Raw genomic sequence first — 18,736 nt, 5'->3', positions numbered from 1 at the left:
GTTAAAAAGGAACATTTTTGCCTGGTGCCTAAAGGTGTATAATGAAGGCGCCAGGCGAACTTCGCTGGGGAGAGCATTCCACAGACGGGGAGCCACTGCAGAGAAGGCCCCGTTCTTATGTTGCCACCCTCTGGACCTCTCGAGGAGGAGGGACACAAGAAGGGCCTCAGAAGATTATCTCAGGGTCCGGGTAGGTTCATATAGGAAGAGGCGGTCCTTGAGGTATTGCGGTCCTGAGCCATTTATGGCTTTATAGGTCAAAACCAGCACTTTGGATTGGGCCCGGAAACTAGCTGGTAGCCAGTGAAGTCGGACCAGGATCACGGTAATATGCTCAAACCATCTTCTTATGTTCCCCCAACTCAACTCTGACTCCATTTGAAGAAGGAATGTATCAATATAAATAAGAATTAAGTTGGTATACAATATTTTGGACTATACCGTTCTGTCTTTTGACAAACACTGCCCCTATTCTATTAGACCCACTTATGAATAAAGAGCCTTTGGGTGGAAAACACCCATCGCCTTTAGCCCGGAGGACTGCGGGCAACACACAGCATTCTGAGTACCAAAGCTACAAAACTCCACTATAAAAGGATGTTTTCAGCCAACAAAAACTAAAGCCTCAGGGCTTTGGCAATCTGTCAAGAGAGGGAGAATTGTGAAGCTGAACAGACCATCGCCGTGGAGATTTAGAGGACAGTGGGTGGGTGTGGGCTCGGCACTCGTTCCGACATGGGCAACTCTTTAAAAAGCACGTATCCTGCCTTCCTGCTTTGCATGCAGTCACTCCAGATACGTGGTTATCGACGAGAGCGACAGCACGGCAAACAGAGATGCAGGGTGGCTGTTCCTTAACAGAGTTCTAAATGAGAAAACTCAGACAAGATGGATGCCTTTTCTTCTTCGCAAGCTCCTTTGGGCTAGGAGCCTTTTCCTATGCTGATGACACCCAACTCTATCTGTAGACGGATGGCCATCCTGACTCGGCCCCAGACACACTGACCAGATGTTTGGAAGCTGTGGCTGGATGGTTACGTGGGAGCCGGCTGAAGTTAAATCCTTCGAAGACAGAGGTCCTTTGACTGGGTTGGGACGATATGGGATCGGGGGGGGGGGGAAACTCCCATCTCTTGCTGGGGCGCAATTAGTGCCAGCACTGTCCGTTAACGAGTTTGGGTGTAATCTTTGACACCTCCCTTTCCATGGAGGCGCAGATTGCAGCTATAACAAAGGCGGCATTTTTTCATCTCCGCCAAGCTAAGCAGTTGGCTCCTTACCTCTCTCGCCCTGACCTAGCCAATGTGATCCACGCGACGGTCACCTCCAGACTTGATTATTGTAACTCACTCTATGTGGGGCTGCCCTTGAGACTGACCCAGAAAACTCCAGCGGGTGCAGAATGCCGCGGCGAGACTCCTTACGGGGTCCTCTCCGCGGGATCACATTCACCCGGTGCTATATCAGCTGCACTGGCTACCAGTGGAGTACAGGATCAGGTTTAAGGTGCTGGTTTTAACCTTTAAAGCCCTATACGGCCTAGGACCCTCGTACCTATGGGACCGCCCTCTGCTGGTAAGTCCCACGGAGGACCCTACGGTCTTCAAACAAAAGCATCTTGGAGGTCCTGGGCCACAGGGAGGTTAGGCTGGCCTCAACCAGAGCCAGGGCTTTTTCGGCTGTGGCCCCGATCTGGTGGAACGCTCTGTCACAAGAGACTAGGGCCCTGCGGGACTTGACATCTTTCTGCAGGGCCTGCAAGACAGAGCTGTTCCGCCAAGCCTTTGGCCAAGGCACAGTCTGACCCCCTCCTTTGGTAATCCTCACAGAACTCTAGCCCAAGGAGGAGGGTGGGATATAAATAAAATATCATCATCATCATCAACAACAACAACAACATCATTATCAAAACACCGCAGCAGTCGATTGGCAAACCCAGCCCAGAAGGGGCTGTCACCAATTAAAATGAAAAGGTGGCAATTCGTTTCTGCAAGTGAAGTCAGCCCATCACATTCCTTGCCCACTGAATGTGCCCAGTCCTGGGGGTATTTTTTTGCTGGGAAAGGAGAGTAAGCCGTTTCCTCCCCACCCTCCATTTTGATCAAGGGGTGGGGGAAGACTGTTGTGCACAACAGACAATGAATTATTTTGATCCCTCTACAGTCGCACCTCGGAAGTTGAACGGAATCCATTCCGGAAGTCTGTTCAGCTTCTAAAACGTTCGGAAACCAAAGCGCGGCTTCCGATTGTCTGCAGGAAGCTCCTGCAGCCAATCGGAAGCCCCGTCAGAAGTTTGAGTTCCAAAGAATGTTTGCAAGCCAGAACATTCACTTCCGGGTTTGCGGCATTCGACAGCCAAAACGTCTGAGTACCAGCGCGTGTGATAACCAAGGTACGGCTGTATTTGATTTTTGTCTCCCTTCCTCCAGTTCTGTTCTATCGTTCCTCCCATTCCACTGAGTTTCCTTTGGGCTTTTTTACTGGGCATTGTAGGAAGTGATATAAATAGAAAAGAATGTAAATAGAAAGAATGTTTTTATATGCAACAACGGCAGCAAGAATATTATTGGCACAAAAATGGAAGCAAGAAGAATTACCGACGAAAGAAGAATGGAGGATGAAATTAATGGACTATGCAGAACTAGACAAACTAACAGGAAGGATTCGAAATCTGCAGGACCAGAGATTCACAGAAGACTGGTGTAAATTTACAGACTATTTGAAAAGTAATTGTGATGATCAGACTATGTTTGTAGATTTGCAAGAAGTTTTGTGAGGTGAATTATTGGAACTATTGCAAAAATGGATAAAGGGGAGGGTGGTTAGTTAAGATAATTAAAGGCAATATGAATTTTAAGAAATGTACAAGAAGTGGTTAAAACGGTGGATCATCAGAGGTGTTGATGGAAGTCCAAAAAAAAATATTGTATAAGTTGTGAAGTTTTGTGGTATATATTATAATTTATCTTTTAAAATTAATAAAAATTATTTTTTAAAAAAGTTTCCTTTGGGCTGTTTGGAAGGTACTTCTCTCCCCCTCCCCCTCCCCGCTTTAGGGACTTATCCTGAGAAGGAGTTTTTGTCTTTCTCCAAACCTGATTGATCTCCCCACCAACACCAGCTCCACACACACAAAAAGTTTCTTTATGTGGCTCTTGCTGCTTTGGCTACAAATTGCCAGGCACTCTTTCCAGAAGTTTGGAAGAGGCAGAATGGAAGATGATTTGCGGAACCTTTCAAGCAGACTGGGAAGCCCATCAAATTTGTTTCAGGCTACACAAAGAGAGCATAGTGGCGAGTCCAACGGCCGGCAGGGAAACCATTTTACAAAAGTACATTTACACAAAGGGAGGTGGAAGCCGATCAAGTGACTTCAGACGCAGCTAAGATTCCGGAGGCACGGCAACTAACCTTTGATTTCTACTATTTTCGCCTTCTTTGCTTTTCCTGGGCCTGCTGTCGTCGTCTCCTCCTCGTCTTCCAATTCACGTTTGCGCTTTCCTGGGACCGGAGGAAGCGTCGACTCCCCAGAAGGGTCGTAGGTCTTCACTTCACTTGAATGACAAAAGGAGTGTTATTTTGGTTTTTAAAAAATGCAGGGAAAAAGCACAAGAACCGAAGATCATGCCCATCTTTTCCTAGCCTGAATGTCTTTGGGCACTGGTTTTCAACCAGCGAACCGTGGGATGTCTTGAAAGATGGTCAAGGGCGCCGTGGGCAACACTGGCCTCTGTCCCTCTTTCCTTTTCTCCCTCCTCTGACGTCCTCTTGCATCTCTGCCTCCCAAAGGACTGTGTGGTTGTTTGTTTGTTTGTGGCCCTGGCTACAACCTCCCCAGGCAAATTATGCCTCTGGTGCTGGTTACCAGGAGCTGAGGCGGCCTTTCATATATATTTTTTTACATTTTTTAATGCTTTATTAATTTTGCAAATAGAAAAACAATCAACAACAACGATCCAAAATCAAAACGAAGAGAAAAAGGAAAAGGAAAAAAAATATTTGTCCAATACACAAAATCATTTAAGGAATACAAACCATAATTTGAATATTCTATACATAAAGTTCCTAGAAAGAAGCTACCTTCATATTTCTGCTTTTCTCTCTCTCATTCCTTTACAGTCACATTCTTTCTGTTCCTCTATGTCCCTTATATGCTTTTTTGACTTCCCGCTAACTCTTTGCGGCTACTACACTTCTCTTACATTTAAGTAATCTGTATTCAATTATTAAAAAACACACACGGAATTTCCCTTATATCTGTGAAATTAGTCTAGGCACAACAAGTGTTGTTATTGGAACCATATTTTGGAGATAATTTTTAAAGTAATCCCATTCTTTTTTAACTTTGTCTCCTGAGTGATGTCTTATTAGTTCTGTCATTTTGGTTAAGTCAAGGTTGGTGTTAACTCGTTTTTCCAATATTCCAACATTCTGGCTGCTGTTGTTGCGTAAAGAAGCACTCTTTTATTTTCTTTTGGAATACTTATTGTTAAAATGCCTAATAAAAAAAGCTTCCGGTTTCTTTAAAAATGTATGTTTTAGCAGTTTGAGAACCAAGGTGCCACTGTATTAGGAAAAAAGTGGTGTTCTCTCCACTATGGGCTGGTATCTGGACTCCTTCGGCTCATAATGCACAAAAGTTGTATTATTAATCTGTATTAAACTAAAACGCCACCACCAAGGTAAGGAAAAAAAGAAGAGAGCTAGCAACGAGCCAAACATGCAACTTGAGACCCAGCTCGCAGCAAGCAAGGCTGCGCTGAGAATATTGAAAATGTTTCCACCAATGCAGGAGACAGTGAGGAAAAATTAAAACCCAAGCATTTGAGAAGCAAAAGAAAAACAAAACAAAACATACAACTACCAACCTCTTGTGCTGATATTTGTCTGCCCTGGCCAAGGCTTTTCCCGTGCCACTTATCCGTCTTATCTGAGGGGGAGAAAGGCACAGCTATGAGGAACAAATGACTGATGATAAAATGTTGGCACAACATTGCTAAGAAGAATTAAGGTTCTCATAAGAAAAAGCAGGCTGGAGTGAACTACTCCTAATAACAGGGGAACTATGGCTGTTCCCTCGCAGAAGAAACACGGGCTGCGCTAAAACAGCCTCCGCAAGCCTGATGTTCTCCAGATGTTCGGGACAACAACTCTCCCCAACCCCATCATTATAGGGTCTGGCTAAGGCTGATAATGTTGTAGTCCAAAAACATCTGTAAGGGTGGGCTGAACTATTTGGATCTCCTTCCATTGGGCGGCTAACAGCAAATCCTAGGGTTTCCATGCCTTCTTGTGGGACACCAGTTCCATATCCCAGAAGAAAGGAATTAAGAAACAGCGTGGCTGAGGAATGAGCAAGTCGAGAGTCAACCACAGCCACCTGGTATGTGCAGAACGAAAAGTTCGGTGCTTTGACGTTCAGTCCGGATTCCATGCTGTGTGAATGAACCAAGCCAAGATCTAACAAGGCTCTTTCTTTTCTTCTCCTGTTGCAATTCCCACCCCTCATGCTTTCAGGAGTTCTCCAAAGTCTAATGTTTCTCCTGCTCTGGATTCTGAACTTCCCACCCCCATAGGTGGGTCATCTTGATAGATCAGTGGGGGTCACTCACCTGATGCCAGATGGCCCATTTTCTCCTTCATAATGCAGCTTGAGTTTGAGCTGTGTTGCAAAGGAAGAGCCGAGCAGATAAAGGTAAAGGGACCCCTGATCATTAGGTCCAGTTGTGACCAACTCTGGGGTTGCGGTGCTCATCTTGATTTATTGGCTGACTAAGCCACTTCTAGGGGCGTGGGTGGCGCTGTGGGTTAAACCAGAGCCTAGGACTTGCCGATCAGAAGGTCAGTGGTTTGAATCCCCGCGATGGGGTGAGCTCCCGTTGCTCAGTCCCTGCTCCTGCCAACCTAGCAGTTCGAAAGCACACCAATGTGCAAGTAGATAAATAGGTACCGCTCTGGCGGGAAGGTAAACGGTGTTTCCGTGTGCTGCTCTGGTTCGCCAGAAGCGGCTTAGTCATGCTGGCCACATAACCCGGAAGCTGTATGCCGGCTCCCTCGGCCAATAAAGCGAGATGAGCGCCGCAACCCCAGAGTCGGTCACGACTGGACCCAATGGTCAGGGGTCCCTTTACCTTAAGCCGCTTCTGGCAAACCACAGCAGCGCACGGAAACGCTGTTTACCTTCCCGCCAGAGCGTATGTAACCTGAAGAGTCTGCAACGCAAGGTACCACTGTAACCCGAGTCCTACCCTCCAGAGCAGGAGAAAACAAGCTTGTTCCCTCTTCCGTGTGATAGCTCTTGAGATATTTGAGGATGGCTGTCTTATCTCCTCTCTTGCTCTCCTCTTTTTCAGGCTAATCGTACCCAGCTCCTTCAACCATTCTTCATAAGGCTCGGTTTCCAGACCCGATAGCCTTGGTTGCCCTCCTCTGCACACCTTTCAGCTTCATCACTAGACTCTATAAAGTACTTTAGGCAAAGTGTGAGGACTGCCACCACCACCGAGAAGCATCCTTTTTGTGAACCACCCTGAGACCTTCGGGTATAGGGCGGTATAGAAATAATAATAATAAACCACATAAAATTGTCTTTCCATATTTTTGCAGGCTCACCCCTTTCTCCTCCAAGTGCCTCAGCCTTGTCTCGACTTTCAGCCTGTTTTCCGCTCCCATCTCCGCGCTGCTCGAGTCTCCGAGAGCATCGTAACGGATAGTCAAGGCTGTTTTAGCTGCCAGCATTCGTGAGATCTGGAAAGAAAAATTAAATTAAATTAAATACCTCCCAATGAAACCAAGCTGGCGGTTGACTTTGCCCATGGTGCTCCAAGTCATGCCAACACAGGTTAGCACAAAGGGAACTTCTACTCATAGTTTAAGGCAACGATGGATGAATGCTCACAAAGGTCTCCTTTGTTGAAAATAACAAGCTGCTTTTATAACAGTGAAAGCCTAGTATTTCAAAACAAATACATAACTTTCACCACAACTAAATAGAGTAACTCATTGTTTTTCCTTCACTGAAATATTTATAAATCATAAATCAGAATAGGAATACCATAGGACGCCCTTATGTATAAGGCAGCCTCTATTTTTTTTTTTAACCCAAAATTAAGAAATCAGTATTTCTTAATCAGTACCTACAGGACTGCCTCTCCTGGTATGCCCCATGGAGGAGCTTAAGGCCCACAGATAACAAGATGGTTAGATGGGCCTCAACTAGGCCCAGGGCCTTTTCAGTACTGGCCCTGACTTGGTGGAACGCTCTGCCACAAGAGACCAGGGTCCTGTGGGACTTGACATCTTTCCGCAGGGCCTGCAAGATGGAGCTGTTCCGCCTGACCTTTGGTCTGACCCTTATGTTTCCCTCCCTTAATGGTTTCGATTTATGGGCTACAACTAAAAAGAGGCTGCATTTTAAATTGTATTTTAAACCGTATGTTAATTAACCGTTTTTTCTTTTTCTTTTAGATTTTATTCTAATTTTATTGGTGTTAGCCGCTCTGAGCCTGGTTCTGGCTGGGGTATAAAATAAAATATCCTCTTCATAAATTAGGGTTCCCAAAACCACGGTGGCTGGTTGACAAAAGCAGCAGTGGCAGCAGAAGCACTTGGGGTGGTAGTGGGTATTTATGCGAGCTATTCTTCCTCCTCCTGTTGCTTCAATAGTGGAGCTGAGCGCCTGTTGCTGGTGCTGCAGCCACTGAAGAGTGATAGCTACTGAGAGAGTGCCGTCTTTAGCTTGCAGGGCATCTGGGTGAGCTCAGCCAGAGCCAGCTGGGCTCCCCTCGCTTGCCATGTCCAGGGACGATCAGCGGCTGAAAGTCCTAAAAGTTGTTAAGCTTCTTTTTTGGTCTGCGTCGGCAAACCGCAACCCGAGCCAGAACCCAGTGTCCCATATGTGTATGAGACGAGCCCCAATTTTTTGCTGATTTTTTTAAAGCAAAAAAAATTGTCTTATACACAGAAAAATGCGTTCTATTGCTACAGGAACATATAAAAGAACACACAAAAACATACACACACACACACACACACACACATATATATATATATGAATGACAGAAAGGACTTCCAGATAAACAAGGATGGGAATTCAATTCATGAGAAGGCTATCATGAAATTGAAACAACTAGGGTGTTTATTGTTACTATTTATAATATTTCAGCGCCATTTTCAGGTTCCCTCTCTTCTTTTGCTTCCAATAATATATAAAAAAAGAGACATCACCTTGCCAAAAAAGTCTGTATAATTAAAGCTACGGTTTTCCCAGTAGTGATGAATGGAAGTGAGAGCTGGACCATAAAGAAGGCTGATTGCCAAAGAATGGCTGCTTTTGAATTATGGTGCTGGAGGAGACTCTGGAGAGTCCCATGGACTGCAAGAAGATCAAACCTCTCCATTCTGAAGGAAATCAGCCCTGAGTGCTCACTGGAAGGACAGATCCTGAAGCTGAGGCTCCAATACTTTGGCCACCTCATGAGAAGACTCCCTGGAAAAGACCCTGATGTTGGGAAAGATGGAGGGCACAAGGAGAAGGGGACGACAAAGGACGAGATGGTTGGATAGTGTTCTCGAAGCTACCAGCATGAGTTTGACCAAACTGCGGGAGGCAGGGGAAGACAGGAGTGCCTGGCGTGCTCTGGTCCGTGGGGTCAAGAAGAGTCGGACACGACTAAACAACAACAAATTTTAAAAAGCCACAAGGCAGAGAGGGTTTGGAGAGGGGTGTCCCCCCAGAACTCTGGAAAATACCAAATTTAGACTAACAATGAAGCCTTACTAGAGACAAAGTCAAATGTCAAAAGTCTTGGTTCCTTAGTTACCTATAGATGCAGGTTCAAGGAATCAGAAAGCAACGTGTGTTTTAGAGAATCTCACCTTTCCTTTGTTCTTGGCTGTCGTCTGCCCCACAAGAGAAGCGTGATAGATCAGACCGAACTTGGGTGTGTCGCGTTTAGTCTTCAGCGCTCTGAAGAGCGCCTTTTCGGCTCCCAGGATCTGAACTGTTGACGCCGGGTGCTTAGCCAGGTTCAAGAGAGAGCCTGCGTTAAGAAAAGATACAACAGGAGTTTGCAAGAATTAGCAGCCTTCGAAAGAGGACTCGGGCAAAAGAACCAAGTTTCAAGCTTTATATACCTGAAGGAGGTCTCCACGCCCATCGTTCAGCCCGGACACTGAGGTCCAGCTCCGAGGGCCTTCTGGCGGTTCCCTCACTGTGAAGGTGAGGTTACAGGGAACCAGGCAGAGGGCCTTCTCGGTAGTGGCACCTGCCCTGTGGAATGCCCTCCCATCAGATGTCAACAACTACAGTGGTACCTCAGGTTAAGAACTTAATTCGTTCCAAAGGTCTGTTCTTAACCTGAAACAATTCTTAACCTGAGGTACCACTTTAGCTAATGGGGCCTCCCGCTGCCATGTGATTTCTGTTCTCAAGGTACCACTGTATCTGATTTTTAGAAGACATCTGAAAGCAGCCCCGTTTAGGGAAGTTTCTAATGTTTGACCTGTTATCGTGTTTTTAGTATTCTGTTGGGAGCCGCCCAGAGTGCCTGGGGAAATCCAGCCAGATGGGCAGGGTATGTATGTATGTATGTATAAATAAATAAATAAATAGATAGTGGTACCTCAGGTTAAGAACTTAATTCGTTCTGGAGGTCTGTTCTTAACCTGAAACTGTTCTTAACCTGAGGTACCACTTTAGCCAATGGAGCCTCCCGCTGCTGCCGGAGCACGATTTCTGTTCTCATACAGAAATGAAGTTCTTAACCCGAGGTACTATTTCTGGGTTAGCAGTCTGTAACCTGAAGCATCTGTAACCCAAAGTACCACTGTATCTGACTTTTAGAAGACATCTGAAAGCAGCCCTGTTTAGGAAAGTCTTTAATGTTTGATCTTTTATTGTGTTTTTAGTATTCTGTCAGGAGCTGCCCAGAGTGGCTGGGGAAATCCAGCCAGATGGGCAGGGTAATAATAATAATAATAATAATAATAATAATAATAATAATAATAATATAAACACCAGCCTCTGAATGGCAATCTCGCAGAAGAGAGATGGTGGCAAACCAATGCTCCTTCACTTGTTATTGAACTTCCATCTACAGGGCCACAGGTTAGCTACCCATGCCATAGAAGCCGATACATACCAGTAATCGTTCAATCGGCAGTAACATAATTCAACCCAGGTTATTCTGCCTTGCAAAATGATAGCAATAAATGAGGCATTGGTTGGGTTTTATTTGGGGGAGGCAGCTGAGGAGAAGGAACTACAGCAGAGCCCAGAAGTTGTCTCAGAAGAGGTAGTGACTAGGAGTTGCCTTCATGTTTCGAGATGAAATCAAGCAAACTTCAGGACAAAATCATCACCGACGACTTCTAGGCTTCTATTTCACAGTCACCAAAAGCCTCTAGGTTCACAAAGCCGGTCTTGGTCAATGGACTTGTGTCCTTTTGATGTTGCGAAGTGAAGGACAGTTAAGCACAACACCCCCCCCCCATTGCGTCAAGCTTACCTGCGTGAGCGATGAGTCTCGCTCCCACCAGCTCTCCCACCATGACCGTGAGGTTAGGCGCGATGGCCATCATTCTGTTTTTCAGATAATCATACAGCTGTGCTCGATAGTCTGATATCTCGATTACCTGAAATATGAAACAGGGATGGTCAAGGCCTGCAAAGGGGAGCTGCTAAGGGAATTCAAGGAAGAAAACCTGGCAAAGGTGATTTACAGAAATTTGAGTTTTCCTAGCCAGCATTTTGTAAAGAAACATTGTTTTTCTGAAATAAATTCTACAAAGCGGTGTATAAAACGTGAACAATTTTTTTTAAAAAAAATCTAGCAATCTGAGTATGCATTTAACAAAATTCTGGGGGGAACCAGGGGGGAGATGGGAGGCGAGATTCAACTCTCAGTGTGCGGATGGAAGATTGAGATAAATGAGATAAAATGATAAAGGGCTCTACAGAAATATATATAATTGTGTTTTATGAGAAACATGAGTATTGTATTTTATGTTTTTCTTTTCTGTATTATTCTTTTCTTTTGATATATTGCCTTTTATTATCCTTCTGTAAAAGAGTTTGGATTTTATTGCTTAATATGCTAAAAACATCTCATAAAATTCTATAGTGAATATTTAACAAATGTCTAAACCATACACTAAAAACCCAAGAGAAGTCCAACGCCGAGGGCCTTCTGGCAGTTCCCTCACTGCAAGAAGCGAAGTTACAGGGAACCAGGAAGAGGGCCTTCTCGGTAGTGGCCCCCGCCCTGTGGAACACCCTCCCACCAGATGTCAAAGGAAAAAATAACTACCAGACTTTTAGAAGACATCTGAAGGCAGCCCTGTTTAGGGAAGCTTTTAGTATCTGAAGGACTACTGTATTTTAATATTTTGTTGGAAGCCACCCAGAGTGGCTGGGGAAACCCAGCCAGAGAGGCGGTGTATAAATAATAATAATAATAATCATCATCATCATCATCATCCTTATTTTAAGAGACATCAGAACCCCACCAGCGGACAAGATGAACAAACACCTGAACCTTAATTTTAACTACTGGGCAGACTTGTAAGGGAGTCAAGACATTCCTAAGGTGAGATGGTTCCAGTTATTTAGAGGAGGAATACACACACACACACACACACACACACACACACAGACGTATATAAAGGTAAAGGGACCCCTGACCATTAGGTCCAGTCGTGACCGACTCTAGAGGTGTGGCGCTCATCTCTCTTTACTGGCAGAGGGTGCCGGCGTACAGCTTCCGGGTCATGTGGCCAGCATGACTAAGCCGCTTCTGGCGAACCAGAGCAACGCACGGAAACGCCGTTTACCTTCCTGCCAGAGCGGTACCTATTTATCTACTTGCACTTTGATGTGCTTTTGAACTGCTAGGTTGGCAGGAGCAGGGACCGAGCAACGGGAGCTCACCCCATCGCGGGGATTTGAACTGCCGACCTTCTGATCAGCAAGTCCTAGGCTTTGTGGTTTAACCCACATTGCCACCCGCGTCCCATTACTTACACCCACACCCACACACCAGGCAATCATCCAGTTGAGGTCTGGGGCCTGAATAATGTATGCATGTCAACATCACCTGAACAGAAAGTCTTACCATGCATTTAAGACAGGGTGGATAAAAATCAGCGATTTATTTTTTTTAAATAGATTTTTAAAATTTAAATTTGATTTTTAAAATAAAATGCTTTTGGAGGGAAAATCTTTCTAAAGATAGTTTTCTATTTAAGTTACGTTATAGTCCAAAGGCTATTCATCAGGAAATAAGGATTTGTTTTAAGTTTTTCATTTCTGCTAAAATTCAGTCTAAGGTGTGTGTTTTTTTAATCGCTTAACCACATCAGTTAACAAACATGGATACATATGTTATTGTTTTAGGTAAATAAATTATTTAAATTATTATTAAGGGAATGATTATTTTCCTCCTTCCAGTACATTAAAGCAGAAAAGTTGTCCAAATAAAAGTTAACTTATTAAACCTCACAATAATAAAAATAATAATAAAATTTTACTTATATCCCGCCCTCCCCAGCCCAGTATAATCAAATCAGTATTTTCTTATATAACTGTAGAAACTACTCTGAAAATGAATGAATGATGAAAAAGCCAGCTCTTGCCAACAGTCCTTCACCTAAGAAAGGAAGGTAAAATGGGTTGGTGGTACTTTGGCATGTTTAAAGCCAAAGCAGATTTGCCACCTTGGCAATACAGAAGCGGAAGTGAAATATTTTGGCATCTGAATACAGTGGTGCCTCGCAAGACGAAATTAATCCGTTCCGCGATTCTCTTCGTCTAGCGGTTTTTCCGTCTTGCGAAGCAAGCCCATCGACAGCTTAGCGGATTAGCGCTATTAGCGGTCTAGCGGCTTTTAGCGATCAGCTGAGAAGCGGCTTATCAGCGGAACAGCTGATAAGTGGCTTAGCGCTTAGGGAAAGGGCGGAAAAAAGCGGGGGGGAAACGCGGGAACTCGCAAGATTTTTTCGTCTTGCGAAGGAACCCCATAGAGAAATTCGTTTAGCGAAGCGCCTCCAAAAACGGAAAACCCTTTCGTCTAGCGGGTTTTCCGTCTTGCGAGGCGTTCGTCTTGCGGGGCACCACTGTATAATTTGCAGCAATGCTTCTGCCGCAAATCTCAGAAAAACTGTTCACATTATGCCGACTTTAATGTCTTTCATTTAGCTATTCGAGATGGCATCAGAAGAGGTAGTGACTGTGCAACCCTCATGGTTTATACGTCAGGGAAAGCATCATCATGGAAATCATCACTGCCATCAAGAATGTTGGCCTGAAAGGCTTTCCAAAATTGCTTCTTTAGGATTTACCGCCAGTTAGGCTGGATCACTTTAGATTTAAAACAGAATTAGGCTCAACTGAAGTAGCAATAAGGCCTTTTACACAGGCTGCACATCGACTGTGAGCAACGCTGGAGGTATGGGCTTTGACTTAAATCGCTGTTTTCGCTTTGGACCAACTGCAAATTCCAAATCCATCCATCCTCCCCAAGTGAATTTCAGAGGAGTAAATCCATAATGCAAATAAGCCAATGAAACAAACTTCCGACAAAATGACACCACCATCACCTGGTCACAGAGATGTTGTATGTTGCTGATGTCTTCCTCTGACACCTCAGTCCCCATGGAGATTTCTGCAGCTGCTTTCACCTCCTCCTCAACCTCCTCAGGGAGTGCCTCTGACAGGTCAGAACAGGCAAAGTTTTTTCTGTCTCCTGGGGAGCAAAATATAGTCATACCTCATGTTACGCCCGCTGCATGTTACGTTCTTTCAGGATATGTCCCGCAGTGATCCGGAAGTTCCGGAAAGGGTTACTTCCGGGTTTCGCCGCTCGCGCAGAGGCGCAAAATGACGCCACACGCATGCGTATAAGCGGCGAGTCGCAACCCACACGTGTGAAGACGCACGACTGCAGGTGGCGCTCTTTTCATGTTGCAAACAGGCCTCCAGAACGGATCCCGTTTGCAACCAGAGGTATCACTGTAAAGGAGTTGGGATGAACGGCAAGCCGTGACAGAAGCCAAGTTTTAAAACATTTAACATCTATTTGCTTATGAACATATGTGCCGAGATGACTTACGACGTAAGGGGGAAATAGTTCTTAAAAATTAAAAAACAAAACCCTGAAGATACAATTTAAAAACGTGGTAAGACAAACAGCTAAGGCAGAGCCCTTTCAATTCAACTGCAAAAGCCTGTCAAAACAAAACTGTCTTCAACAGGTTCTGGAAAGCACAGATAACTGGGTGCCTGTCTTATCTCAAGTTGCCAAGAACTTCTCTAAACATAGTGTCACAGGGTTGCAGAAAATCAAACATGGGAGCAGCTGTGACTTTGAAGAACACTTCTCCACCACAAACAGGCAGCTGTGTCTTTCCACATTATACTTACCGTATTTTTTGCTCTATACGACTCACTTTTCCCCTCCTAAAAAGTAAGGGGAAATGTGTGTGCATCTTATGGAGCGAATGCAGGCTGCGCAGCTATCCCAGAAGCCAGAACAGCAAGAGGGATTGCTGCTTTCACTGCACAGCGATCCCTCTTGCTGTTCTGGCTTCTGAGATTCAGAATATTTTTTTTCTTGTTTTCCTCCTCCAAAAACTAGGTGCATCTTGTGGTCTGGTGCGTCTTATAGAGCGAAAAATACGGTAATTTGAAATAGTAATCTCTACAGCGTGGTGTTAGTTCCCATTTCTGTAGAATTTGTGAGTGGGCCGATGACAGTGAGTTATTAACAATCAGCTCTTGCTCTTCATTTCTTTTGGTTTACAACTCCAACACAAAAGAAAGGAAACTGTACTATGGCTTGGTTAGCTTGCAATGCTAAGCCAAGCCAAGCCAAACCATGAATAAACGTGTTGGGAGAAAATCACAACCACTTAGCTCCTCTCTTGCCACCAGGAACAAATTCATGGTTTGTCTGTTGTGCCCAAACCCAGGGTTGTAGTTTGCCTCAATCCAAACAAACCATGAGTGATAATCAGAGGATAAGAACTTTGTTAACGCTCGTGATTTTTCTGGAGCAAAATAAACCACAAGCCTTGGTTTGGACACACTGCTAAACCAAACCATGGCTTAGCTTAACAACAACAACAATTTATTATTTATATCCTGCCAATCTGGCTGGGTTTCCCCAGCTACTCTGGGCAGCTTCCAATGTAAGATTAAAAATACATCAAAAGAAAAAAAGTTTCTGTTAATATGGCGGCGGCGGTAGCAGCAGAAGTGAGGGAGCAGCAAAGTGGACACCATTTTTTCTCTGTGCAACAGCAAGATTTCTTAGCCATGGTAAGCCATAGATTTGGTTAGCATTCCGTGCTCTCTCTTCATTGCTCTTTGGTATTTTTCATTGCGCAATTACTGAAGAATTCTACAGAATGTAGGCAATAGCAGGACTTATAAATATAGCTATTACTAAACCACCGAGCCTCTTGGGCTTGCCGATCAGAAGGTTGGCGGTTTGAATCCCTGCGACGGGGTGGGCTCCCGTTGCTCGGTCCCTGCTCCTGCCAACCTAGCAGTTCGAAAGCACGTCAAAGTGCAAGTAGATAAATAGATACCGCTCCGGCGGGAAGGTAAACAGAGTTTCCGTGCGCTGCTCTGGTTCGCCAGAAGCGGCTTAGTCATGCTGGCCACATGACCTGGAAGCTGTGTGCCTCCTACGCTGGCTCCCTTGGCCAATAAAGAGAGATGAGCACCGCAACCCCAGAGTTGGTCACGACTGGACCTAATGGCCAGGGGTCCCTTTACCTTTACTACTGCTATTATTATTAGAATTTATATACAGTGGTACCTCTGGTTACGTACTTAATTCATTCTGGAGGTCCGTTCTTAACCTGAAGCACCACTTTAGCTAATGGGGCCTCCTGCTGCCACTGTGCTGCCGCTGCACGATTTCTGTTCTCATCCTGAAGCAAAGTTCTTAACCCGAGATAGTATTTGTGGGTTAGCGAAGTCTGTAACCTGAAGCGTATGTAACCCGAGGTACCACTGTACTGCCCTATACCAGGAGGTCTCAGGGTGGTTCACAGAACAAAAGTATAAAACCATAAAATATATAATCAAAATAAAAACAATAGCCCAGTAACTCCCCCCCAAAGACCCACATTTTATTATTATTATTTCTCACAAAGCCCTTGAGTGCCGAGTACCACGTCATGCTGGGATGCTGTGGCATGTTAAGATGGCAGCCCTGTGTGTGTGTGTGTGTGTCCTTTTAAATATATTACTATATAATACTAATTGGCTACTCCACTTATCTCTGGACTTCAAACTGATCACAGCAGCTATCAACTATTATTATTATTATTATTATTATTATTATTATTATTATTATTATTAGAATTTTTATACTGCTCTCAGGGCGGTTCACAGAACAAAATCAGAATATAAAAACCAAAATATATATAATCAAAATAAAAACAAGAATTCAATAACACACCCGCAAAAAAGACCACATTTTAAAAAGGCATAAGATGTCAATCAAATCAACCAAAGGCCTGGTTAAAAAGGAACGTTTTTGCCTGACGCCTAAAGGTGTATAATGAAGGCGCCAGGCAAACCTCCTTGGGGAGAGCATTCCACAGATGGGGAGCCACTGCAAAGAAGGCCCCGTTCTCGTGTTGCCACCTTCCGAACCTCTTGAGGAGGAGGCACACGGCGGAGGGCCTCAGAAGATGAACTCAGGGTCTGGGTAGGTTCATATGGAAAAAGGCGGTCCTTGAGGTATTGCGGCCCTGAGCCATTTAAGGCTTTATAGGTCAAAACCAGCACTTTGATTTGGGCCTGGAAACTAATTGGTAGCCAGTGCAGTCGGACCAGAATCGAGATAACATGCTCAAACCGTCTTGCTCCGGGGAGCAACCTGGCTGCTGAATTCTACACTAGCCGAAGTTTTCAACTGCCTCCAGAGGCAGCCCAACATATAACGCACAGCAGTGATAGATGTTGTGCATTGTGGATCTCCAGCATAAAAAGGATGTACAGTGGTGCCCCGCAAGACGAACGCCTCGCAAGACGGAAAACCCGCTAGACGAAATGGTTTTCCGTTTTGGAGGCGCTTCGCAAAACGAATTTCCCAATGGGCTTGCTTCGCAAGACGAAAATGTCTTGCGAGTTCCTGCGGGTTTTTCCCCCTCCCCCCCCTTTCCTGAGCCGCTAAGCTCCTTATCAGCTGATCCGCTAAAAGCCGCTGAACCGCTAATAGCGCTAATCCGCTAAGCTGTCAATGGGCTTGCTTCGCAAGACGAAAAAACCGCTCTACGAAGAGCCTCACGGAACGGATTAATTTCGTCTTGCGAGGCACCACTGTAATGTACAATTTCGAAGGCAGTGAATACGCCACAATGTGGCTGATATCCAACTGTGGTGTTCCTGCTTGAGCAACACACCTCTTATTTTATCTCCTCCCTCCTGCAGCCCCCTGCTCACCCCCAAAATCTGCTCTGGAAGGCTGGGGAGATGCGTGGGGGCTGCAGCTCGGAGGAGAGGAAGGCAAGTCCTACGGCGTCTACTGGTGTGATGTTGGACGGCGCCTTTTATCTAAGGAGCCCAGCGCTACTCACCAATTTTCCGCACACATTTACAGTAGGTTAGATTATCTGTGATGATTTTGCCCAGTTCAGGGAAGTGCCACCCGTACCATTCTCGACAGCGCATTATATAGTTGTTCAGTTCTTTGTCCAAGTCATCAAGGAGAGCTGCGGTTGACAAACACAAAAGACACGAGCTCAGTTTCACTTTAGAAACTAGACTTGAGCTATCCTAGGATCTCAGGGAAGAAATGTACTGGCCTGGTTTCTACATAATAATAATATAATAACAATAACAACAGTAAATTATTATTTATACCCCACCCATCTGGCTGGGCTTCCCCAGCCACTCTGGGTGGCTCCCAACAAAATATTAAAATACAGTAGTCTGTCAAACATTAAAAGCTCCCTAAACAGGGCTGCCTTCAGATGTCTTCTAGAAGTCTGGTAGTTGTCTTTCTCTTTGACATCTGGTGGGAGGGAGTTCCACAGGGCAGGTGCCACAACCGAGAAGGCCCTCTGCCTGGTTCCCTGTAACCTCACTTCTCGCAGCGAGGGAACCGACAGAAGACCCTCGGAGCTGGACCTCCAGTGTCCAGGCAGAACGATGGGGGTGGAGACGCTCCTTCAGGTATCTCACATTAAACCATAGTTTAGAAATGCTCAGGACTTAATCCACACTTCTCTTCTGCTGGGAACTAAGCTATGGTTTGGCTTAGTTATGCGCCAAGCTGAGCTCATGGCTTGCTTCTTTTCAAATCCCGAGCTGTAACCAAAGTTTGTTCCCAGTTTATCACTTATGACTTGTTTGCTGAGGAACAAAGCATGACTCCGAATTCAGATATAATGCTAAGTAGGAACCACGGCTTATTTCCTAGCAGAACAGGGGCAAAAGGGGCAGGGAGCAAAGTGTTTGTGATTTCAGCTCCATGCAATAGCAGATTGCACATTCACCTTTAAACCATAGTTAACTGTAGTTGAAAGAGACCCCTGAACAAGAGGAAATCCAGAAATCTTGCAACACTTGCACCCATTAAGATCAACAAGGATGTAGTAGCCAATTATACAAGTCATTCCAAATACTAGCAGGAGGAACGGTGCAAAAAGTTACCATCGCTGTTAGAAAATACCCATTTATCTGTTTCCTATTTCCCACACATGGAAAAAACAACACCCA

At 45.0% G+C, this 18,736-nt stretch overlaps 1 protein-coding gene across 1 annotated transcript in view; it reads right to left on the bottom strand.

Annotated features, from left to right (window-relative positions):
• NOP58 (NOP58 ribonucleoprotein) overlaps positions 1-18,736 on the bottom strand; it is a 36,400-nt gene that overhangs the window by 5,487 nt on the left and 12,177 nt on the right. The window contains exons 7-13 of the mRNA XM_081835327.1: positions 17,593-17,727; positions 13,597-13,742; positions 10,509-10,635; positions 8,878-9,041; positions 6,613-6,747; positions 4,869-4,930; positions 3,412-3,554 (exon numbers count right to left, since the gene is read on the bottom strand). Of these exons, the coding sequence (XP_081691453.1) occupies positions 3,412-3,554; positions 4,869-4,930; positions 6,613-6,747; positions 8,878-9,041; positions 10,509-10,635; positions 13,597-13,742; positions 17,593-17,727 (912 nt within the window). The remainder of the gene's footprint in view (positions 1-3,411; positions 3,555-4,868; positions 4,931-6,612; positions 6,748-8,877; positions 9,042-10,508; positions 10,636-13,596; positions 13,743-17,592; positions 17,728-18,736) is intronic.

The sequence above is a fragment of the Podarcis erhardii genome (assembly GCF_964252035.2).
Source record: "Podarcis erhardii genome assembly, chromosome: 1".
NCBI classification, from domain to species: domain Eukaryota; kingdom Metazoa; phylum Chordata; class Lepidosauria; order Squamata; family Lacertidae; genus Podarcis; species Podarcis erhardii.
This window is presented reverse-complemented; position numbering and strand designations above follow the sequence as displayed.